Source organism: Haliotis asinina, chromosome 9 (genome assembly GCF_037392515.1).
Source record: "Haliotis asinina isolate JCU_RB_2024 chromosome 9, JCU_Hal_asi_v2, whole genome shotgun sequence".
In the NCBI taxonomy this organism is placed as follows: domain Eukaryota; kingdom Metazoa; phylum Mollusca; class Gastropoda; order Lepetellida; family Haliotidae; genus Haliotis; species Haliotis asinina.
In genome coordinates this window covers 6,511,691-6,538,788 of record NC_090288.1, presented here as the reverse complement: position 1 = coordinate 6,538,788, position 27,098 = coordinate 6,511,691, and the positions used below count along the sequence as shown (strand labels likewise).

The 27,098-nt window shown below is 38.4% G+C and overlaps 1 protein-coding gene across 1 annotated transcript; it reads left to right on the top strand.

Moving 5' to 3' along the window:
• Positions 1-25,327, top strand: LOC137296528 (elastase-1-like). Its single transcript, XM_067828329.1, has 8 exons — positions 1-82; positions 14,156-14,308; positions 17,851-18,000; positions 18,469-18,646; positions 19,720-19,819; positions 20,965-21,235; positions 23,047-23,180; positions 24,628-25,327. The coding sequence occupies exons 1-8, from the start codon at positions 1-3 to the stop codon at positions 24,796-24,798; spliced, it is 1,239 nt and encodes a 412-aa protein (XP_067684430.1). The 3' UTR covers positions 24,799-25,327.
• Positions 25,328-27,098: the final 1,771 nt, after the last annotated feature.

The window sequence follows — 27,098 nt, the reverse complement described above, 5'->3', positions numbered from 1 at the left end:
ATGAAGGACATGTCAGCGACATCCATGTCATACTCAGTCATCATCATCGTTAGCGTCATCTCCGCTATTATTTCAGCAAACCGTGAGTACTTTCCGTATTAGTTCATGATTGCACTGATACAGACGCAACCATGATCAATATCGGCTTACCTTACATTCAACTGAATGGCCGTGATCATTATCAGAATGTTATGTAAGATACTGAATGTTTCGTGAATTTGTATTGTGTATTATATAACGACCGCGAAATGCTAACTCATCGTCATCCATATCTATGTATGCTTGCGGAACATTGATATCAAGGATGCATATGTGCTAATGTTAAGATTGATACGGTACAGGGTATTAGGAAAATTTATGTTAGTAAATTTAGCTTGACGCAGAATGAGACATTGATCAGGAAGGGGTGTGTTAATATCAAAATTGTTTCGTTACGACGATGCATGTTAACATTATGTTTAATAAATATTACGACGAAAATATTGGTTTTAAGCTTGATACAGAATAAGGTATTAATAAAGATATTATGGTAAATGCATCAAAAGGCATTACGAGATGCATGACAGTATACGGGTTGATAGGGTGCAGGTCATTACGACAATGCGTGTTAATATTAAGGTTCATGCAGAATAACGCTTTAAGACGACGATCATAAGTATTAAGACTGATACTGTGCAGGGCTTTGCGACGATGTGTGTTAATATTAAGGTTGGTATGGCACAGAGGGGATACGGCACAGGGCATTACGACGATATCAAGCGCCTTGAGCATGTACTAGTTGCATGGATATGTGCGCTATACAAATATTCTGTCATCGTTATCATCATATTATGGTTGATGCACGCTGATACATCACGACGATACATGTGGGGGCGAATACTTCTACTGTAAAAGGCATGCCAGCACCACATGACACAATAAAAAGCATTGCGGCGGTACCTGTAAGCGTAAAAACTGATACAACGGAAGGCATAACGTCGATACATGTCGACATTAAGGTTGATACAGTATACACTATTACGGCGGTATATGTAAATGTGAAGGCTGATATAATAGAAGCCTTAAAATCGATAAATGTCGACATTAAGATTGATACAGTATAAACTATTACGGCTGTATATGTAAATAAAGTATTACGGGTCTATATGTAAATGTGAAGGCTGATATAATAGAAGCCTTAAAATCGATAAATGTCGACATTAAGATTGATACAGTATAAACTATTACGGCTGTATATGTAAATAAAGTATTACGGGTATATATGTAAATGTGAAGGCTGATATAATAGAAGCCTTAAAATCGATAAATGTCGACATTAAGATTGATACAGTATAAACTATTACGGCTGTATATGTAAATAAAGTATTACGGGTCTATATGTAAATGTGATGGCTGATACAATAGAAGGCACGAAGTCGATACATGTTGATATTACGGTTGATACAGCTCAGGGTATTAAGACCATATTTAATACTAAGAATGAGGCATTTCTACTATTCATGCCACCATACTGTCAATACAAAACATATCGTTACGGTGATGCATACAAACATAATTAATGTTGATGTATGGCACTTACGACTATCTTAGCGCTAAGAGAGCTTCGGAAATCTTAACCCAGGTCAGTACGACGATGCATGGTAAGATTAAGGTTAATATTGTATAAGACAATACGGAGACAGATGTCAATATATAAACATTACGACAATGTTACGACATTACGACATTACGAAGCCACTTTTACTGAGTTAACATAACTCCCATTCTTTAACATTTCACTAAGATTACCTTAGTGACTTACGATAGTCTTAGTGCTTTGTCAGAGGAGGTCGAGGGCATTACGACGCTACGTGTTAATGACAAAGAATAAGATACAAGGGCGATCCGTGTCAATATTAAGGCTGATGCAAAACAGGACAGTAAGTCAAGCATATTAGTATTCAGGTCCATGAAGTGACGGGCACCATATTCAGGTGCTATATACAGCGTAATGCTATATCAGCACTTTCAGACTTTGACCAAAGTCTTGCATCACGCTTCGGTGTTATACGACGCAGATGCACTTCCAATTATCTATCTGTAAATTGGATACACGTGCAGGTCTTTATATGTAGAATCTATCAGTGACATAGTAACCTATTGTAAAGCTACAATATATAATGCGTGCAATAATACTCACCATCGTGGGCTGGTATAGCATAGCTAATAGAAACATAAGGAAAAGTGACATCATATCGGTATTAGAAACGACTGTCACATATTGCTATCACGTGGTGTTTGAAACTGTCAATCGTGTCACCTTTTGCCAAATATCAAACACCTTTAACAGTGAACATATATACACCAAATTGTGTTGAATTGAATTCATGTCATTTTCAATGTTATTTTATGTTGAAAATTCCAATATAATTTTTGAAATTCCATTTGCTTTATTATTTTACATTAAAACCGTAATCCTTAAGCATTTCATTACTATTACACACTTTTTAGTATGTAAAGTAGCACATGTGCGTAAGCACTTTGATCGGTTTGGAAAATAGTTTGAAAACATCTACAAAATGCTGAGTATAAAACTGCAGTACTTGTGCTTTGGGTCCAGTTTTCAAAGAATGGGCGCAGAAGCACTTTTAATTTGAAAGTCCATGTATCTGAATATGTGATGCTACTTACTAGTCTGCATGGACGTTAAACGAATGGACATAATATATTGACGTACAACAACCGAAGAAAACAAACAGACTCTTGAAGCAGCATACGACTCCATGAGATTGCCTGACAGAGGAACCCAAAGTCCACAATGTGACTGCAAATTCGAAATATGCTGAGTGGAAATAAAATGGGAAATGCATGCGTTGAAATTGATAAGTGTCGTTGAAAATGCTCTAACGGTGCTTAAATACTAAGCACATATCGTATATGGAGTGTCTATGGGTTTTGAATTTGATGAAGGGGGATGCATGTCTCATGTCAGCAAAGGCAAAGGCACCAGGTACTGAGACGGAATGGTGTCGAATTTCCATATATGCACAGATCGCACAGAACTGGTACACCTTGGCGATGGAGTAGCCTAGTGGTTAAAGCGTTCGCGCGTCACGTCGAGTACCCGCGTTTGATTCCCCACTTTGCTACAATATGCGAAGCCCATTCCTGGTGGTCCCTTGCTTAAACATTGCTAAAACAGCATGAAACTAAACTCAGTCACTTTGGCATACAATTTCTCATAAATGGTCTCTGATGTTCCGAAGCTTTAACAAAACCTATCACTGGACACTACGTCCCTGCCTTCAATATCCTCTGCGTGTTGAAATCAATATAGGTTGGCACGATCAAAATGATATATTCGACGTTGTCACGAATGTGTGCTTGAAGTAGCTACAACAGTTAATTGGTCCTTAAACAAAACCGTATATACAATGAAGATGTCTGCTACCGGTTCATGTTCTGTCACACTTACAGTGACCATCTATTTGGTGTCATTCATGACAATGATGTGAGAGAATCTCCCACACGTACTTCCGGCTTGGAGATTAAACGCGATGATTTGTCAACTAGTGTTGTCATCCGGTAACACAAAGGGGAAATGTCAATCTCGAAAGTACAGCCGCGTCTCCATGTCACACAAAATCGCAATAACTTACTTAAATTGACCTTAAGGGACATCACCTTTGTCTGAGATACTGATTATATAAGATAGATTGTAGGATAGAGACGTATGTCATGTTGCTCTTGGATTTTCGTTAGTCAACGTATTTGAAGTACTCTTAAGTCCACATTGGCCAGATAAATAATGATACCTCTCTCATTTAAGATATCATCATAAAAAAAGGCTTCGATTTTTTCACTCGAGCTGTATATATCAATATATATGACCGGAGCAATATGATCTGACTGAAGAGTTGTCAAAGTTTTTCATTTTCTGATATCGCTCTAGCTTCATTTAAGATTCTTTTGGACATTTGAAGCTTTGAGAAATGTCCAGTAATGTAAAGACTGGAGTCACGTGCAGCAGTCATGAACGTCACGCCTGCAACGCTGGACCAACAGTACTATAGTCTGTTTGCAATGAAAATGATGAATATCTCTTTAAACAAAAAATTACATCTATTAAAATGAACTTTAGACTGTTAAACAACTTGCTAAGTTGAATTTTCTGAGATTTAAATGTTCAGCTCTGTAGGTAAAATTTTGAGGATTCGCAATTGTAATTTCACTGTATTTGAATTACTTTTTTGTTTAAAGTGAAATTCATCGGTTTCACTTTATAAAGACTACAGCAACATTTGTTTCGCATAGTAAATGAATAAAAATAGTGCACATTTATAATGCGATCGTTTCCAAGCTTGCAGCGTGCTCAAGGCGCAAAGGGGATTACACATTTTAATGATTTTATTCTGATTTCTAGCAACCAGAGGGAATACCATACCATCTTCGACAACAACTTCCAACAAAGGTGCAAGAACATGGTCGCATACTCGAGTACCTTTGTTGCGTGGGTACCCTGATGCTATGTACAGTAGTGCCGAAGTCCTATAAATGTACAGAGAAACACCATTAAGGAAGAAACCGTATATCCCTCCAATCTTAAAACAAAACCCAAATGGCAAATAGTGATGGCGAATAATAATGAGCTCCCCACCACAGAAGCAACAGATTGCCCTCACGGCTTGTACTGCTAGTTAAAAACCAACAAGGGATCGTACAACTAAATCTCCTTTGAGACTTGCTGGCAAATCGGTGATTAGGTACAACCAGTTATGAATATTTAAACAGTGTATTTAGCTAGAAGTCCATGTCATTTCCCATCAGAGAACACCAAGAACCGACATGGATGGTTCCATGCCATTCCTTGTGTTCTGTGTTTTGACATTAGTTGTCAGGAGCCGGTCTGACTTTGATGCAGGTCAGTTAAATTTCTTTGGATTAATATGCCATGTTTTTAACATTTAAGCATCTCATTTCAATATCATAAAACGTTATAGTTCTTTTCACGCTCCTGGACCAATTCGTATTGAATTTATTTAATTTATCTCTTCATGCTAATGGTAACACCGGCGTCTTACAATCGACTGCATAAAGAACCAATTTTGCTATTTAGTTCATGCATATAAGCATGCACACACACACATACATACATACATGCATGCATACATACATACATACATACATACATACATACATACATACATACATACATACATACATACATACATACATACATACATACATACATACATACATACATACATACATACATACATACATACATACATACATATCAATTCATTTAAGAATTTCGTGTTATCTTGGGCTCATACAACTTTTAATTATTTTCTGTAGTTCAGGTCTTGAGAATAAAAAAACAGTAAACAGCAGAGATAATGTAAGAGATTTCCATTTCAATGTCAATTTGAATTTTCTCTGATTTAATTTAAGTTCTATCAGAGGACGTAATAGCACCTTTGCAGACTTCATGTCTTTTTCTAAATTAACCAACCCGGGATTTTTATCTTTAGGACACGAACTCTTGAACATAGACAAAATGCAAGGACTTCTGTGTGTTTTGAATACCTTACTAGTGTTGTTTAAAGTTTCTACATGGTGAAATCGAACCACACTGATAGAAATATATTTCATTTGGTCCCTCAATGATTAACAATTATTTAAAGTAAATGCATTGTTGTATGGTAGATGTTTTAAGGGGCAACTAACGAGATGGGTTAGCGAGGCTTGGGGATATAGTTGTTGCATGCCATTGTATCCTAGTCCAGCAAACCATTTACATTACGGAACCTATACCTGTTGTAGTAGACACGTACTTTAACCTTCATTCTTATGCCTATTTGTGCGCTAACGCTCGTGATGTTCGTTCTGGGCTGTGTGGTCCAGACTCGATATTTACGGAACACCATCATAGAACTGGAACATTGAAGACTTCGTCATTAAACAACACAGAAAGAAAGAAGAAAGACTGCAAGTGTTTAGCTCAAGGACACAAACAACAAAAACATAAAACACAATTACTACGTTATAACATAACGACATGTAAGTTGGGTTCTTTCTTGGAATGAAGAAAACATCAAAGACCCAAATCCCTGGTGGTGTTTCTCTGTATCTAATGCAATTTCGTGAAGCCCATAAAGACAATACCCTCCTCCCTGAGTTTCCCCATGTGGTCAATTAACATGCAAGTTATTGTGTGCCTTGTGCTCCTGTATGCCTGGACATTTCTCACACTACTCGGGATGTCGACAGAGGCAATATCGCTTTTATGCTTTATAGTACAGTTCGATTCAGAACCCATAGAACGGTAGTTCCCAAATATCGTCAGGTGGTTCCTTGTCGTTATGTATGTTTGTATTACGTCCATGTTTCTGCTTGATCATTTACATTCTTACGTGGACTTAATATAATTATTACGTTATGCAAATGCTAGAATGTCTGATAGGCTGGGTCTATCAGATGTACAAGTACCAATAAAAACACTTTACATATGCATAAACATGTTTATGTGTTTAGGAATCACTACGGTAATAGTCTGTATAACGTCCGTTATATAGTCTTGTTTTATATGATGCTATGTAATGACTCGTAAGGATATTTATAATTCCATGCACAATCTCTGTTAAAAAATATTTGTAATTAAAGAAGGCCCTTTGACGTGAAGGCCAAAGCTTTACATGCAAGAAGAGTATTTTTATACTCATCTGCGTGCAAGAAATGACACATGCACACTTTTATGACATTTTGGTAACATTTCTTTCGGAATTCCGTAGGTTGCAGAGTTCAAGATTGGCACAGTAGTGAATCTCTCTTGTCCAAATTGTCAGTTTGCGACGCACATCTTGCCGAAGAGCATGCGTATGGTCAAGGTTTCGTTTCTTCCATGTTACACAATGCTTGTTATAGGTCATCATATAGGTCATCATATACAGTATTTTACATCATATATATATATATATATATATATATATATATATATATATATATATATATATATATATATATATATATATATATATATATATATATATATATATATATATATTAGAGTCTTACACTTATATCTAAAAAAAATGACTATCCCTAATACTGTATCTGATGCTTCCCGCTTACTTTTTACGTCTTATCAATGAAGATGGCGATTTCTGTGAAACTGAATTTTAGATTATATTTAAAGTTTCACTTTTATGTGCCCAGGTAATTATGAATTCTTTTCTCTAGAGGTTAAAAGTGTTTGTTAAACCTGATTCATGTTTATGAATGTTTGCAGTGTAAGTGCATTTTATCCACTGTTGGCGTAAGGGGAAAACGTCATAAGTAAACCAATTTGTCACACCAATGTGAGACCAAAAAATGACAACTACTGAAAACGAAGAGCATATTTAATCATAGCGTTGGATATAAAAGGCATGTTAGATAAACAAATTACGCCAAGTTACCTATTCTCTTTCAAATTATTCATTCATCCTTTAATTTCAGGAGGTATGTAACAGAGAGAATACTGTAAAGTGTGGCCATCTTCATGCTAAGATTCTATAATCGTGGCTTTGCAGTGAACAATGTTATTACACTCTTCAGTTTCTTTGATCTGTTTATTTCCAACAGTTTCGTATTTATTGATACAATTTTGCTGTTGCAAATCAACTCATCCACTTACGAGAAGTGTGCTGATATTTATGAAGCAGCCGGCATTATACTATGCTTTTGGCAATAGTGGAATCTTGATACGCTAGAATGGAATGTCAAAGGAACAGAAGTCACGTAAAGTTGACTTAATCCCTGGCGTCATGCACTCGGATAACATCACATCAATTAAACTAACGTTTAAGAGGAATACGTGCTTTCTAATTGACTCAGTGGTTGCGTGACGTTCACATCGTCAGTTGTACGTGGGCAAGGAGCAAGGTAACATCGGGAGCACTTATAAGGCTGATGATGCTAAAATGAGAGTTGGAGGAAGTCGCAGAAAACCCTGTTAATTTCTCGGACAGCTGGGAAGGGTGGTTTCATCTGTAACACTAAGAGAAGGCAGTAAACTTTGGGATTCAAATCTCGAACAAGTGTGAAAATGGCTTCAGTATGCACTATTGATGACGTGTTGTTGGCGGTATAAAATACATCATGGCACACGTAAGCAGTAAACTATGTTGAAACCATCATTACGACACTCGAACTTCTTTGAATACAAATTATGCATCACAGTTACAAAGTGTTAAGAACATAATGTATATACACGTAAGTATATGAATGCGTTTGTATATCGTGTAGTTTTGCAGCTTATTTTTAATGAACGAACAGCCCGGTTCTCATATCCTAATGTAAATTTGCTTTCGTATACTTTTGGTTCGAATAGTTGATTTACCTAAGTTTTCAAGTCTCTTTGACTTCTGGCACTGGTAGGGTAGGATATGCGCACTGTTTCGTGAACACCTGGTGTCAGTATCATTTAAAAGTGAGTAATAAATACGTGCCTGTGATTTGTAGGAATCGTAAATTATACTCAGATGTTAGTAGAGATTTATAGCCATATGGCTTCATCGTTGGAAGTAGGTAATATGTAAGTGTATAATACATTCCCAAAGCGAAGGACATAAGTTGAAAAACATGGTGAAAGGTCAGTGCCTTTTGTAGTAGTTATATAGCTACTTTGAAATATACAAGGTGTTAATACTGCCAGCCTCGTGCATACTTTAAAACAATGAGTGTGATCTGAGCAATAGGTTGCAATTAATTACAATTGTATCCACTTGTATTGGTGTGTAAGGTATTTTAGTCCAGTTTTTAAAGCATTTACTAGTCCTGTCGGAAGCATAGGTTCGAATCCCCCAAAGGATGTAACATGCGAAACTGATTTGAGATGTTCTCCGCCTTGCTATTACTGCCATGTTGCTAAAGGAGAGACAAATAATACTCAGTCTGAAACTTTTCATCTTGGTCGCAGCCTGTATGACGACAAGGTAAATTCCTATGAATGATCTTTATCCAGGTCCTACTAATACCGATGTTACTTACAGATACTTAAAACAAAGGTCTCGGATAGCATAGAGGCCAAAGTGTTTGTTCGTCGAAGATTCTGGTTATCAATTGAATACACTGTGTAAAGCTTATTTCTAATGTCCCCATGAGCGGTGGGACATACATTAGTCCAGTGGTTAAGGGTTTACTGGTCACGGTAAAAACCCGGGCCCGATAACCCGCTTGGGAACAATTAATGGATGTGTGAAGTAGTTGTTTGCCATCTGTCGCCGAGAAAATGCTGGAATATTGCTAAAAGATGAGTAAAAAGAAACTCACTGACTCTGATGTCCACAGTCGTGTGATACTGCTAAATGCGGCGTAAAACAATGTCCGTTACACAATTCATTCACTCACTCACACACTTGAGATATACATTTCTTAAAATACCCTGTGAACAAAGTTCTTTAAAGTTTGGCAAATCCTATTTCCAGCAAGCTGATTATTCCATATGGTGTTTTCTTTACGGTAATCAGTCAGAGAGACGCTCCAATAACAAACATCCTACCTCAGTCCGTAGTAATATGGCTGTCTGCGTACACGATGGAGCCCCAGAGATAAGGTTATATATAGATATAGAAGGAGAAGTATGAATGAAAGACAGCTACCATTGTGACGTAGGTGATGACCCCGTTGCTAAATATAACTCTTGTATCTTCTCTGTGTTTGTAACTTTTCATTTGTGTAAATATTGTCAGATACAGACGATGCCAGCAGCCAGTGTGTCAATCGTTGCGTTGTTCCCTGGACGCAGACTGACAACCCCTCCCTCCTCGGTCTGATAATCCACGAACTATCACTTCCTCTATAGCGCTCACACCCTCTATTACTACAAACAACACGTTTCTTGGTGATCGTTGGTGTATCTGCAGTGTGCTTTAAAACATAGGCTTTCTTTCAGTTCAATGTTGCAAAACGATTTTATCAGTTTGCGGTAGTTATATTTGGGGATTTTATTTGTCAATTATCTTATCTTTATACCATCAATTTTCACTCATTCGGGAAAAGAGTTTAGCATCGGGACTATTTATAGCCATCTTCTATTACTTGTGCTTTGTGTGTTGGAAATAAGACATTGACATCTATTTCTGTATATGAGAATTAAAGTAGGAAATCTACTTTCGTTGATTTGTTGTTCGTGACACATTGCAGTAGCAAATGTGTGACTTGTGTTTTTGTTGGGTTTTTTTTAATTGTTTTGTTTGGGTTTGAGGGGATTTTGGAGGTGTTGGTACTTTAAGGGGAATTTAGTTGTTTTGTTTTGGGGGTTTTTTTTTTTGCTTGTTTTTTGTTTTTGGTTTATTTTGTTTGTTTTTCGGGTGGGGGATTTCTTTTGGGCGTTGTTTTTTTTATAGTTTTTTGGGGGGTTTCATTGTGTTGGTTCATTTTGTTTTGTTGTGTGTTTAGTTGTTGTTTGCTCTGGTTGCTTGTGTTTATTTGTTTGGTTTTTTGTTGGTGTTTTGTTTGTTTGTTTCTTTCTTTGTTTATTACTGTTATTCATTTACGGGGTTGTTGTTATTGTTGGTTTGGCTTGTTTTGTTTACAGAGTTTTGATGTAACAGGTTCAAGATGTTGTAGGGAAACGAACCAAAGCGATCAAGGTTAGAAGTATGATTTAATAACAAGGCTGCCCACTATCTTTCACAATGAAATGACTGCTTCATACACTTTCTGACAGAATGTATTCATGGCATAAGAAGCTAAACACAGCTGAGAAACTGTAACAGAAATGTCGGAAATATGTTGGTGAAATACGTATATACATGTATACATTAGAAATAACAAAATAGAAGAATTAATTACGGATATTTGTTACAAAGAGACTAAGGCAAAGATTCCCTAAATCCTGGAAATAGACCTTATAGAGGTTATCAGATTTTAGAAATGTTCTGGGTGGCACACTACCAAACCTTCGGCCCTAGGGGACTGTGGTATTCAGCCAAACATACGGTGTAAGTCTAAAAGGAAACAGGTTTCGCGGGTTAACACTTCGGTAAGTCCGGATCTGGAGTCGTGAAACCACAGACATAATTGGATGGAAACGGGATTCGAACCAGGCAATTAAAAACGCTTCACGCAAAATCAGTATTAAACAGTTGCATATATTTTCACTAATCTGATACACCTGCAGTATTTGATATACCTGATATATTATAATTACACCAATCGCCAAACATCCCTTAAAACGTTATAAAAGTACATGTAAATATTTCTTGAAGACAGGTTTTAGTTTCCCCAGGAACACAAATCGACTGATACAAATTATGATAACTTTCATCCATATTCCGACGAAGTATCGGTTACATCAGCATGTAATTTGCAAATGAAGGAAGAAACTACTTTTCACGAAGAACCCGATGACGAATACGCACATCTTATGTTCGAATCCTTGGTTACATGATCTGCTCAGTGAAGTACTACACGAACAGGTACATCGATTTCATAATGCCGAATGGTGGACAGTGACATAAGTATATCACATCTGTTTTATATTCAAGGTTATCTCCCGTTCAGAACAGGCTTCGTGACAAGCTCGCAAAAAGAACAACAGGTTTATGGTGAAATACTAACACGATCATATGTAAAAGCACATGTTATAGACCACAGGGAGCTCTTTTCATCTATCGGAGCAGAGGGAGTTTTTATTACACAATGCATTTTCCGAAAGTATTTCTGTCCCCCACACCTCTTTCGCAACATGCATGGAGTCATTTTTTCAGGAAACGAAGTCAATTGTGCCTGTTGGCGTAAACAAGAAATCTTTGAAATATCTAGGATTTATGTTCCCACACTCCAAGAGTGGATCCACTCGTGTTCAAAGACAAACGCCAACACGCATTGTGAAGTTAAATCTTAGCATTGCCGAATGGATACCTTTTGAAGTTCAGAAACAAGTAATAGGAGAGTCGGTTGTCTTAGGAGACCCTACTGATAAGTAATACAGAAATCTTTTTCCGATATCACGCTCTTTGAAATTTGAAAAAATAAAAATAAAAATACGTTTTCATACTGCGTATACAAGATTATTACAGATATCAGCATCGGGTTTAACCTTCGTATTTATCCTTATTCCATGAAATCGACTGTCCAGAGTTGCGTCCCTTGGGTACAGAGGGAATCTATAATTATAAGATCGAATCCTAGTTCATGTTTGTCTCTTGCACCCAAAGCGCAACGAAATCTACAAGTAGCCTTATTCCGTGTAATTGGCAGTACAGAGTTGCGTCCCTTAAGTATGGCAGGAATCTATAAGGATTCAAATCGTAGTTCTTCCCGACTGTGTGTCTAGGCATATAAGCTCGTGGGTTTCACTGGAGTAGTAAATATAGATAAACATCATTTCGGATTTTCGTTCAACTTCAGGTTAACAAGACGTGCGGAGATACATGTTCAAAACGACATTAAACCGACTCACTAATTCCCCCAAACACAATATCTTAACATGAGCACAATAGTCTCAAGGGAGATGTCTACGTGGCAAAATAGACCACCAATTGCTCCACCCAATGAAACTTATAAACTGATTTGACATTTTCAAACCACACCCCTTACCGTAACGTCTAATACGTACCTTTACGTCGGTGCTTAAACGCCAGCCATGGGTCGTCAGTGAAGGACGATGTCTATATATACGAGCCAATGTATTGCTGCAAATAATTAATCTAGTAAATGCATGTATATGAATTGGTTTCAGCTTGAAACAACATGCATAACGTAACGTCATAAACGTACCGTTACGTCAATACGTAAACACGAGGTATGGGCAAGTTGGCTCAGGTCAGTAATGGCGGACGATGTCTTCGTGACAACGTATTTCTCTACCCAATTATAACTGCATATAAATTGATGTGACTTAAAATCACGTCCCTAACTGTAACGCCCAAAACGTATCTTTACGTCAGTGCTTGTACACGAGCTACTTGCCAGCTGGTTTATATCACTGACAGAAGGACTATGCCTACGTGATCACTTCAGTTTATTGCTCCATCATCTCTATTGGTTTGACCTCAGTGACTCTATAAATCTTTATGAAATCATTTCCAATGCCCTGCTATCACAACAGGTTTCCTGCGGAAGTGGAAAGTTTTTCTGTTGTGGATTACTTAAAATAGCCAACTCGGGAGTATTCTGGTCAGAACGAACACTTACTGCCGCTATAAAGGGAACATTCTTCACCGAGCCAATGGAGTAAATGTTGACGTTATCGCCAGGGGTCTGATAGATCAACTCGGGGGTAAATGAGTCTGTCGTGGACAGATTGGTGCTGTTTGTAAAGCACTGTTAGGGACGTCACACGCACCCATCAGGGGGTAGACAACGACGCGGACATTTATCAGAGTCATTGGATGTTAATGTTTATAATAACAGAATAGGTTAAATGTTAATTTTAACACCTCGTCATATTTTAATATACTGGGCGACATCTTTTTTACTGTATAAATGATAATTTCTACACATTAATAAATAACAGACTTGGGTCCTATGATGAACTGTCCGCTTATGTACACTTGATTAAAGGATAGAATTACTATACATGCATGGGTTCAGCATTCTGTACGGCCTTGGATGTATACGAGAGCTTTGTAGATTGTAGACAGATAAGGTTTGTTTTGTATTGCATCCGTTTGGTTATTTGGTTATGTCGGTTGTTTTGTTTTTGTTTTTCTTTTCTTTTCGTTTGTTTTGGGGTTTTTAGTTTTCGGGATTTTTTTCTGTTTTTAGGGGTGTTTTGTTTATTAGTTGCTTTTAGGGTTTTTTATGTTGTTTTTGTTTGTTTTTGGTTTTTTTGGGGTTTTTTGTTTTATGTTGGGTTTTTTTTTTGTTTGGGGTGTTATCCCTTGATCATAAGAAATTGCCTGGAAAAGTGGAATCCATTGAGATATTCTAATAAGAAAGTATTCTCGCGCTTTATCTAATGTTTTTACCTATTCACTGATGGATAGATTCAAATTACCAGATGTGCGGTTAGTGATTTATTGATATAATGCATATTCCTTCACACACACAGGCGTTCACTAAACAACGATTACATTCAAAAACAAATATCATAGAATTCTAAACTTTAAAAAAATCTGTCTTAATTTTGAATATAAGTACGCACACCATAATTATAATGACAATACTTTTCTGTTCACTGCAGCATTGCTGGACTACGAGTTCCTCGCTTCCCTGGAACTGTGTCGTCACTTCAGGGGATCGTGCGAGGCGAACTGCACGCGGTACTACCAGCACCGATGGGGGATACCTCTCTGCCCCAACCTAGGGCACAAATGCTGCGTCCCGCCATCAGTAGGTACGGTGCACATCTTTACACGTATTAAAACCTCATAACTAGAAAATAATACTCATAGATTGGTTGGCTTGAAAGGAGACGATGGTGCGATAAATGACATCAACAAGTGGATTACCTAGTCAAGACTCGAATGTTCCCAGGCCACCGTCATATACCTGGAATATTCTTAAGTGCGGTGTTAAATAACACACAAACAATTGCTCGTTACGTCACAGATATCCGTTTTCGTTGTAGCTGTGACAGGATTGATGCTAAATTACCACAGAATATATTTCACCTACAATTCATCATAATCTTGAGTATTCATCCAGAAGTTCGACTAACAAATAATGAAAATAATACTACATGTCTAATGATACCACTATATTGTTTGGCTAACGAATTTTTCTTTTATACACTGAAGTACAAATAGTAGTTACACACTTGTCGCTTGGGGGCATTTTCACCGTAACTGTGAAAATGTTATAATTACTTTTTTACTTATTTAACTTTTGGGGGACATTTTCCCAAAATATCAGGTGTGTGTTGTCTTGTGTACGTCAGTATATTAATTTCATAAACTGAAAACAATTCTTGCTTTATGTACACAAGCCTAAACATTACTCACTTCCGAAGTAATCATTTCTGTCTAAACATAATAGGACAGGTAAATCCCAAGGGTTTATACGACTATTTGTGACTCCTTGTGACTATATAGTATTCTTAGACATACGACTGTGAAATTGTTAACAAAAACTGAACAAAAATATTAATATATGCATGGTTTGAACACATGTGCATGTACGCGGTTCAAACGTCTTACAGACGTTACCAAATAGTGCACTTTGGTGACTGTTAGGTGCTGTGTAGGTAGCTCTACGGAAATGAAATGAAACTTAACAAAAAGTGAAAGCAAAGCACTTGTGTAGACATTTTCATGGTGTTGTAGAGCGCATATTTCTATGAAGTGAATAGCACAGCTGTTGCAGTTGACCCAGGCACTGTGTTTCTTATGTTATCCGTGTTTGTGGGTATCATTATTAACCTGCATTGTATCAAACACCAATCTGAAGCAAAACGTCAGTTATGCATGTATGTTATAAAATTTTTATTACGTAATATCATTTGTTATTTATGCGTGATATCCTTTGTGCTATTTATGCGTAACATCATTTGTGTTATTTATACGTAAAGTTCCAGCAACTTACCCGTGTCTCTGGATTGGTTGCTTTAACATATATTAACGAGCGTTGTGATGAGGTTCTCTTTCTGTGAAAGCAGCACAACGTTTAAATAAGATACAGTTCATGCGGAAATACACACCATGTTGAAGCCACACATTTGAATCTAAAATACCTGTCACAATGCGATGAAACTTTGAGATAAGATTATCGAATATTGAAACTCCAAACTCCTGTGTGTGTGTGTGTGCGCGCGCGCGCGCACATGTCAGTGTGTTTGTTTCTGTTAGTACCCGTGTGCGTCTGTGTGTGAATGTGTGTGTGTCCGTGTGTGTCTGCGTGCGTGTGCGCGCGCGTGTGTGTTAGAATTTAGCCCTATCATGGGCGTGTTCCTTCTTGGTAACCCACCGACCGACCGTTTCCATGTAGTAACGCCGCGTGTAAAACCATACGTATGTACACACACAATTCAATTCAGACTCTGCATCAATTCTCTGTCGCCTTGAATTAACGCACCAACGACACAAAACGCTGTCGCCAAGGCTGCAAAAAAACATCTCTTCTCTTGCAATCTTTTTCGAGCCCACTTTCGCTAAAACCTGGTAATGAGCGTCATAACTGCCAGAAACATAATTGTAATTGAAAATGATTCATTTCAAATTGGTTCACGCCAGTCTGTTATAACCAGTACGAAAATACACATTTCATGATGGGACACATCCTAACAATATCAGTTTTACGTCACATGATGAATCGACAAAGGAGGAGACTTTGTCAGTGGGAATATTTCCACTTGCAAATTCCATTCCCCTTATGCAATGAACTGGTGCAATGACTGACAATAGTGGTGGTTTTCTATGTCTAAGGAAAAGGATTAAATCCAAAATTAAAACTCAGAATGGCGTCATAAGTCATTGAGATTTAAGCATCTTTCGTGAACACAATCACTGAGCATAGCTTTATATTTCACACCCATCCCATGACTCAACGTAGGGTCATTTACATACTGACGTTCATTTACGAAGTTTGGTTTAATAGCTCTATTAACAGTGTCTCGGTTTATCACAGCATGTGACAGTCAACGTAGGGGGACACCCGGTGGTCATGTAGAACACCCGGTGGTGGAATCCCACGTGCCTGGGTATGGTGAATAATCTGGGATTCGAACCCACCATCAAATGTCTCTTGCTCACCTATAGGAGATTGCAGAGAAAACCCACAACAACAAGTCCGGTATTTCACTTATATTAATGGCCAATCCATTGGGCTCAAGGCTGCTTTGCATATTTTATTCATATCTTACAACGTCGGTGTCATGAGGGTGGTAATTACCCACTTGAAATATTTACCACTCCTTCTTCAAACTGTCCATAACTTTGTAAGTTTCGTTAGGTCTCATAAACTCAATAAAATCAACGCACTTTCCGTGAATATGTATTTAAAGGTTAGCGGAAAACTACATGTTCAACGAACTATGCAATATTTGATCGTGTACATTATCTCATGGGGCAAAAACACATTTGTTTGTACTTCAGTGACGTGACATATGTCGTTCTCCATTGTTCCGATTTGTGTCTATCGCCGCCATATAGGTGGAATATTGCTGCGCGAGAAAAAAGAACACACACAAAGTCTTTGTTCCTATCGTGGGATGATGCCACTTGTCATTACATTAGAAAACAGCCGTGATGCGAGTTGTACAAAAGCATTGTCCTCTCCTTCTGAGTATTTTCTAGAGGATTCTAGGATATAATGAGGTTTTCCTCCAATGTACTGAGACCCCCGAGGTGTGAACCGATAACTCTCTTCGAATCCCTATTAAAATCAATAGTTTACGTAATTCTGTACTACCCCATGCGGAATTCTTTTACATACAAATGACATTTATTCAATAATAAATAGGGACAATATAAGTCCTCAAAACAGAATAACACATAAATTTAAGTTAGCCAACACTAAAACAGAATGGGGACATTATAAATGATGACAACATAACAATAGAATCTAACAGTGGATGCTCTACACTGTTTTGTAGACACGTCATGAGATTTTCCCTCCAGACTAGTGTAGTGTTAATGTGCAGTAAAAAAGGACAATACCATTATAGATCACAGAAGATTAAAACGGACCGAATACAACTTTTTAAACTGCTCACAGCAGAAAAATTAATTTTAATAGTTCAAACGAGGCACATCATGCTGCCTGGGGGAAACAAAGGTCCATCTTTTCCTAAGACAAGAAACACAATGGGAACGTTCTACCTTTCATCATTGCTTTCTAACACCTTATGCTGATCGATTAGAACTAACGCTTGTGTCGTCAGCTGCAGCAAAATGGATGATCGTTAAGAAAATAATAATCAGATTTGTGACATTTCTTTAGGCGGCGTTTCTGGCAATGACACCACTACACCAGCATCAACGACGGTGATGACAACAACAGTGCCTACTACAACGACGACGAGGGCGAAGATGATGTCGCTTGACACTGGAGCGTCTACCGGAGGATTTGTATTGAACGCTGGACAGAATTGTAAGAGCAGTGTAATTTACTGACAGAATAGGTATGATGCATGTATATAGAAAGAATACGTGTCTGGTTGTGACATACTGAAGCAAGTGTGAATTGTAGAGCGAATAAGCGTGTAAATATAGATAGCGAGTGGCTGTGTGCAGAGAATTAATTACAGGGAATAAGGGTGGTACACTGAGATGCTATTTTGAGAATTCTGTTTATTTACAGGCAGAATACGTTTGATATAGTGAGGAAAATTATATAATATCACAGCAAGAATACTGACAGTGGATAATAAAGGTATCTAAAGCAAATAAGGGTGATTTGTAAACCGCATGAGTGTTATTTTTACAGAGACAGTAACAGTATGAATTAAACAACGATGTTGTATTAATAGAGTGTTTACAATTGCTTTGCCAAAGTTTGTGGGTTACAAAACATCGTGCAAAATATTGAAGATTACTTACGCATTCTTGGTGTTTTCAGCGGAGTGTGGTCGGATGAACCCAATGCACCGCCGGAAGAGGATCGTGGGCGGAAGTGTTGCCGAGCCGGGGTCGTGGCCGTGGCTAGTGGCCTTGAGATCAGCGCTTGGAGGTCACGTATGTGGCGGTGCACTGATTGGCCAACAATGGGTTGTTACAGCTGCTCACTGCTTCAGACAGTGAGTAACAATGAATGCACTAAGTCTTAATTTTGTCGAATGCACTTAAAGAACGTTTGAATAATTATTGTGCAAGTAAGCGCATGATATTTTGATGATATGAACACAGAATGTATGACGTTCCCTACAAACGTCACGTTGGCCAGTCCTTGTTTATTTCCGTTTCTTCAAAATCATATATTGCCACCATTAACCACTACAAAACAACCATACGGTTGTTCAAGAATTATCGAGGATTTAAAGCAAACAAAACAAAATGTTAAACGCAAACTCGAGAGAAACGCTAGTCTCATTTAAAGCTCAAAACAGATTCCATTTTGCCTACGTGTCCGAATAAAGTGAAAACTAAATGATGTTTCCTGCAACTCTGAGTTGAAAACTCGTCCTTATGAAAATGTGAAGCCCTTCGGCAGTACCCAACACTGGAACAATTTGGACAAACACTTAGGGTACTACATCCATGCCTGTAGACAAACCAGACAAGCACGTGACTGGAAAATACACTGACTCGAAGGCAGTTTCACAATTTTTATGGAAAGGATACCTTGGGATTCATCAATTGTGTCTTTTAATTATGCCTGCCGTGTATACATGATGATTCATATTTTGCTTACACGTGAAAAAAAAGTTACGAAATGCGTAGAAAAAAGTATTATTCCGCTTATATGGCGCTCATGCCCAAGAAAATTTCCCTCCTCGCGGAGCTACGCACATTCCATGTATGTTGACAACATAGAAAGGGGGCGCTGTATTTCCTTATATATATATATAATTGATCCAGAATCGATAATACCTACTAATCGTATGTAGAAATCAGTATTTTATAACTTACCGTCGGAGGTTTCAAGTGTTCAAATATTTGACATCAAGTGGTTTTATGCCGGCCATGTTTAGGGACGCTTGTTGCTTGTAGGACATTAAGTTAATAGCGTTTCAGTGGTTTCATTGAAACATCGTTAATGTTTCCACAGTCTGTAGTCAAATCTAGTTTACCAAAGTTAAATTTACGTTTTTCCCGTAGTTTTTTTAATCACTGAACACCGTACAAAGAATTATTCATTTCATCCTTTCAGATTTACGTCTCCAAACATGTGGCGGATTAGAATCGGAGAATATCATCTTTTACGTACTGATGAGGGCGAAGCAGACTTTTCCATTTCCAGTATTTTTGTGGTAAGCAACATTGTTAAATTTTCAATTTGCATCTTATTGATCTTCCGTCATTCACGTGTTGGAACGTAAACTCAGAAAGCTGAAGGTGTGCAGAGGTTTTCTGTACTGTATCATCCCCTGACTCAGTGCAGAACGTAAACAAGCATGGCAGTCCTGTGTGATCTCCTTGAGCTCAATGTTCTACCAATACGCGATGTCCATACATGGATCATACTGAGACATTGCAACTTGTAGTCACATGGCTTTTGTTGTAATGAGGGGCGGGTGAGGAACTTAAAGGATACAGCATCAGCTCTCCTCGCCGAGGTGTCGGGTTCGAATCTAGCAGTTACAATGTCCATCGGTTTGATATTGTTGGAATATTGCTAAAAATGTGGTTAAAATGTGGTAAAAAATACTCTTTGTCACTCTTGTCGTTAGCTCGAAACTCACTCACTAACCCTTGTTATGAACAAAATTTCAATACCTTCTTCAAAGTGAGTGTGTGAGTATGTTTTTTTTTTCGCCTCTTTTAGCAATATTCCAGCAACAGGGAACACCAGAAATGGTCTTGACACATTGTACCCGTATGGGGTACCTACTCGGCTCTTTGGCGTGACCCGCCAGCACCTTAACCACTGAGCTACCCAACCGCTCACAGGGACATACGAAATTAGCTTTATAGATTGTATTCAAGTGAGGAACACATGGTTAGTGCAAACCTTGGAATCGAACACGGTCGCAGATTTCTGGACTGCCGTTGACTTATCAGTGGCACGCTTATAATGATGAGTTTGTTTAATATAGGTTCACTAGGCAGCCATCGCATATGCCATATAAATATGCTATTTGAATGTCTCGTTAAGACTAAGCAATGTTCCTTTGAAGAAGCAGCATCCTTCTATACTTTCTCATTTCTATAATTTTCGAGAAATATAGAAGTTGATCATCAGATTGACCAGTCTCGATATTCGTTGACACTAATTTCTTTGTACGTAAGGGAGGTAACTATGAAAATCAAATGAAGGTTGCAAATTTAGTGAAGGCACCAGGTATTCGCAAGGCGAGTAAATATGTCCGTTCTAACTGTTCACACTTTTTGTGGAATATATGTGGTGTTTATATGATATAAAGACAAAACGTACGTATAAAACACTCTTTTCTAGTTCCCAGAGTACCAGTTTAACCCCAGTAACTCCACCGACGACAACAGCACTAACCAGTACGTCCGCTACAAACACGACATCGCCTTGGTCAAGCTCAGTGAGAATGCCAACACCATGCCCATATGTCTCGCGCAACCGGATGTTGGGGACCCGGAAGAGAACCATTCCGGTTCTGGTCCAAGTGCAGGTTCCGGTGTTGATCCGTTCCTGACTATGGGGAGAATTGAAAGGAGAGGTGACTGCTGGGTGAGCGGATGGGGATATACACAAGGTAGGGCACAGATGGACTTTATTTATCTTGTGTGGGTTGTTTAATGATTCATTTCAAGTTTAATTCGTTTTGGGAGTTTTTGGTGGGAGGAAGTCATTTGTATTGTATTTAGTTTTGTTTCTGTTTCTGCTTTTCCATTGGCTGTTTTTGGCTGTTTTTTTCTGGGGGCGAGGGAGCGGAGTGGTATTTGCAGCAGGTTACAGGTGTGTGTAGAGAGAGAGAGAATAAGAGAGAGAGAGAAAGGGAGGGAGACAGCGTGTGTGTGTATTGTATGTACGTATTGGTGTGTGTGTGTGGGGGGGGGGGGGGGGGGTGAGGAAGCTGTCGTTTTTGCTTGGATTTTGCGTTTCAGGGATTTGTTTTGTTGGGGGTTTGTTTGCGTCTGTTGTGTTGTATGTTTATTTGGGGTGGTGGATGGGCCTGTGAGTTGGTGGGGATGGAGGTAACTGGGGAGGTAAGAGGCTGTTACTTTAAGCGATATTTCTATTTGTGTCTAATTCTCTTTAATATATGACAGTGTTACCATGGTCACGGGATCGAACACCGTGTCAATGCATATGTGTCACCCGGGCTCCCATCATAACACGACGTCATGCATGATGTAAATGAAACACAGGCCTCAACCCTGTCTGCCATATTGTCTACCTACGTATCTGTGCCTTGTCTCTACTGCACTTCACAAAGCGTTAGAACAGCTGGCCAGCCAAATGAATACTATTTCTTGGTTTCGTTATCTGCACATTGAATCTCAAGTAGTCGGGATACACTAAAAGATATCGTAGTCCCCGAATATTCAATTGTTATAGTACTTAGGTGCGTCCGTCTAGAGCGTAATTGGATCTTGAAGGAGGATAGTAACCAACCTGTAGGTCTTAAATATAGACCCGATGTCTCAAGTATCCGGAAGATTGACTACTGTTGACTAATCGATGTCATTTTCATCTAATATGATTCTAAACCAGTTTCGTTAAGTGGGTTTTAATTTTTCAAAGAAAAGGTCTTAAAATCTTTTAATTCAAGGACGCAATGCTGTTGTGGAACAAGTGGTTCTGCGCGATATATTTGTATTATAAATCACGTTACTTAAATACACGGTACTACAAGGTAAAACATGAATTATCTTCAACTGTGTCACGAAGTTTCATGACCTTCTGTGGCATTCACTGACATTCAAATGTCAGTTCTTGAATATATCTACTCATATATACTCCTTAACCAACATACCCGTGATAAGAATTCATGATGAGTACGCCATGTAGCAAGAGGCGACTAACGGGTTCGGGTGGTCAGACTCATTCACTTGCTTGACACATGTCATCGTATCCAAATTGCTTAGATCGATGTTCATGCTGTTGATCACTGGATTATGTGGTCCGGACTCGATTATTTAGAGACCACCGCCATATAGCTGGAATATTGCTGATTGCGGCGTAAAAATCAACTCAGTCATTCACTCCTCAACCGATAGCCCATCTTACTGCCAGACCATCGATGGACAATGAATTCCCGTACCTTAAATACAGAGTGGGCCAAACCACCAGTACTACTTCGGTACACCCTCCCGGATAAGATGAAGGCAAAACCAGAAACGCAAGTGTGATTCGAACCTACCACCATAGGTTACCGAAAGGACTCACCCCTGTACAACGAATGACAGCTCCTTAGATGACTCTTTAGCTGTACGCTAAGTCTCTGTTACGAAAGGCCTGGCACGAGCATTTCAGCATGTATGGAGTGAATTCAGACGTTCAATAGAACTTGCTGTATCATGCGAAGTGTCGATAGTGTACGTATAGTTTGTTCATGCGCAGGTGATACAAGCGACATGGTGATGAGGCAGGTGCACGCAGATCTCGTTGGACACCGAGATTGCGGCGAGATGTGGCACACACAGCTAGATGATGACATGATCTGTTTTGGAGATGGCGTGCACGGTCCATGTCAGGTATGTCAGACATACAATTCATCGATATGTGACAAATTTACTTTTGTCCCGAAATATATACTCTTAATTCATCCGGATTTGGCTGTGCCAAACCACTGATTGCTCGAAGTATTTACGAAGATCCCCTGAACTTCGATTAAAGTGTGTTTGGATACATGAGAAAATAAAGATATCATATATATTAGCAAGTATACTATATATAATTGTCATAACTGTCGTAAGTCTCAGCTTGCTTTGGGAATACATTATATTGGCTGTTGTAGGAAATTTTATGGGCGCACACCCTTGCATCAACCTCAGATTCTCTCTCTCTCTCTCTCTCTCTCTCTCTCATTCCCTCTCGCGTTTCTCTCCTTACTTCACCCTCTCTCCATTCTTCTCTCTTTACCTCTCTTAATCTTCCCTACCCATCCCTCTCGCTGTCGCTCTCTCCCACGCTGCCTCTCTCAATGTCTGTCTCTATTTTATCTCTCCCTCCCTCTCGCTTTCTGTACCTTTCTGTCTACCTCTATCTCTTCTTTTCTACGTCCACCCGTCTACGTTTCCCGTTCTTTAGACAGATCCGTGAAGTTGCGGGTTAGAACTGATCTTCCATTACCCATGCTTGTCATAGGAGACGACTAACGGGATCGGGTGGTCGGGCTCGTTGGCTTGATTGACACATTTGCGCAGATCGATGCTCATGTTCTTGATCGCTGGATTGTCTGGTCCAGGCTCGATCATTTACAGACCGCCGCCATATAGGTGGAACATTGCTGAGTGCGGCGTAAAACTGAACTCACTCACTCGTTCTCTCTGCACGCAGCCATACAACAGTTGGCATCAGCTGTTGTCAGACTCCTAAATGAATGGCATGCAGCTTGAGTATTTAGTTATTGTTTAAAGGAAAAGAGGTAGGCTGAAAAATGAATGGTGATCTTTAAGCGGCTTTTGATGAAAGCGAGCCGTGTATTGATCATGAAGCGTATTCGGTGGCAGTGGGTTTCAGTATTTCGGCCTTACACCGTTGATGTCTTGAAGTCCATATGGCTGGATCTGGAGACGCATATCAGTGTTTCTTCGTGGCCAATACTTAGCTGACCAATATTTGAACACCGTCTCCATCCATTCATTTAATTTCGTATCAAACGAAGTGTCTACAAAATTTTTCGATGTCTTTAACAATATCGCACTTTTATAAATAATATGACAAAATGTACTTTTAACATCAAAGCGGTGGTGCAAAACACAAATCAGATTAAGGATTTAAGGCTGAAGCTACTGTTTTAAGAAAACTATTTTGGATGATCTTCAAAATAAACAAAGGTCGTCAATGTTGGCGTTACAATTACGTCCAGGGCTCATTTGTGTTTCAAAGGTGTGTTGAAAAGGGAAAAATCTTCACATTCTAAAGTTCTATCGAATTTTACGGGGGCGGCATCCGTTTTAAGTTATGTTTGTTTTTCAGGGTGATTCAGGCGGCCCCCTTTCTTGTCGGTACAATGGCAAGTACTACCTCACTGGCGTCGTGTCTTGGGGGACAGAGAACTGCGACGTCAGTGGCTACCCAAGCGTCTTCACGCGTATCAACGCCTACCACGACTGGATCCAGAATGTCATGGAAGAAAACAGGGGGTGAAAGACAGCTGTGACATAGGAGTTTGCCTTGACGAAGACCGTGGCCATAGACTGATATTGGAGAAAGTCTCCTTGAAGAATTTTGAACGGTTTGGAACAATCTCACTTTTGGATATTGTACAAAAGATTCCGTGATATCTATGGGATTCAAGTCACATTACTGCTAATCACGAGGTTAGAAATGTTTTAATACAATCAGCTGATTTATCATCAAAAAGGGCAGTCATGATAATATTTGGTCTGTGTGAGCTGGAGCCTTAAACTGGAAACGAACCTAGGCGTTCCTTAATGCTTTGAAATGTTACGAGAGAACTATATTAGTTATGCAATGACTAAATTCAAACATACCACAAAACAAAATATGATTCTTTCCTATAATGTAGGATTTGGTCACATGGTCGACTTACATGTACACAGTGACAAGAGGGCTGAAAACATAACTTTATAGCATGCATAAAGGCTATCAGCTCTGTCATACGTATCAAGTATAACATGAAACATGCATACCCAAATATGACAATGCTTCAAAGGCACATTTACCTCTGACAATGCTTCAAAGACACATCTACATCTGACAATGCTTCAAAGACACATCTACATCTGACAATGCTTCAAAGACACATCTACATCTGACAATGCTTCAAAGGCATATTTACATCTGACAATGCTTCAAAGCTGACACTGCATGAGGAAAATATTACTTTGGTCATATAATCCGTTGATTCAACTTTTGCTGAAACAATTTAAGAGTCGTCAAAATATTTAAAATAATTTGTGTCGAATCTTAAAGATACTTATATTTCATTATATTATTACTATGTAAGCACCAATACCTCAAGGTATATTAGTCTGTTCGCCATGTGTGTATTTGGATTTCGCTTTCAAATAAACTTGAAGTGTTTTCATACACGAAACGTCGCTTTCAAATAAACTTGAAGTGTTTTCATACACGAAACGTCAGTTTATTCTAATGCACGTCTTAAATTAGAGCAGAATCAATTAAAGAACGTCCTCCAAAATTTTAAATTTGACTAATTAAAACGTATCCCTACTGGAAGTAATATTCGCACTGTAAAATATGTATACGATTGTTTTTTCTCCTTGAAATATGTCTATTAATATTTGAATGAAGTATGACACTACATTTTCCCTACCTGAAGTATTTCTCGCTGTCATTTCAGTTTGACATTGTTTTCCCCAACTTGAAGTATTTTTTTCTCGTATTGAAATATGACATTGTTTTTCCCCAACAACAACTATGTGTTTGCTCTACTTAGGAGTGTTTGGGTTAAAATAGGTTATCAAAAAATGATAACTTTAGTTTTGTATATATTTTAAGTTCCTGTTCAAATATCACGTGGGCGTACCAACTAGGATAGTTGTCATTTGATAAGCGTGGCAAAGTCAGTAAGAGTCTGTCAGACACAAGACATTATTGTTTATATACAGGCATAAACTAAGGTTATCTTGTTTGATACTTTCGGAAATGTGTTAATTATCATCATTACATTTGATCCTGTTACCGAGCGTGACAGTGACAGGAGACAGGCTGGACGCGAGATAAGGATTCCTAGAGGAATATTTTTACATACGCCATCGTGCCAGCCGTGTTGTATATTTTCTGCAATGGTGTATATACTTCAACAAAATCTGTTAATTTATTGACATAGTGACCACATGGTTAGAGGTAGTATGTGACGTAGTATGAACATTCCTGTATTCTATGGATAGGCGGTACGGGTTGAACCATATCAAAGTAGGCACTTATTTATGTGACAGACGGTACATACATGTTCGTAATTAGGCACATGGTGCATATGAATACGTGAATGATATAAAAATGAAACCATGTAAATTTTTACTTTACTTCTTCCCAAAATACAAATACATCATATAGCCAGATTTATTAAAACGATGCTCAATGGCAATTTGTTTTGTTTTTATTTAATCTAACAGATATGATAAATTTAGAAAACCACGAAATCATATTTAACCTAATACCACCTCAGACTTAGTCAAGTATTCCACATATTACCATAAGGATGTGTTTATGAATCAGTATGACACTATGATATTCATGAATCAGTATGACTCCATGATATTCGTGAATCATTATGACACTATGATGTTCATGAAAGAATTTGAATATTTTGCCCACCAGAGAAGGAATTGTGTGTCCTCAAAAGTAAAAAACAATCAACGTGAATATCCCGTGTACATAAATGTTGATGCCAAAATAATGTTTCTAGTTCGTTGAATGCTATACACACAGTGAGACATTATCGTGTGGTTCAGCAAACT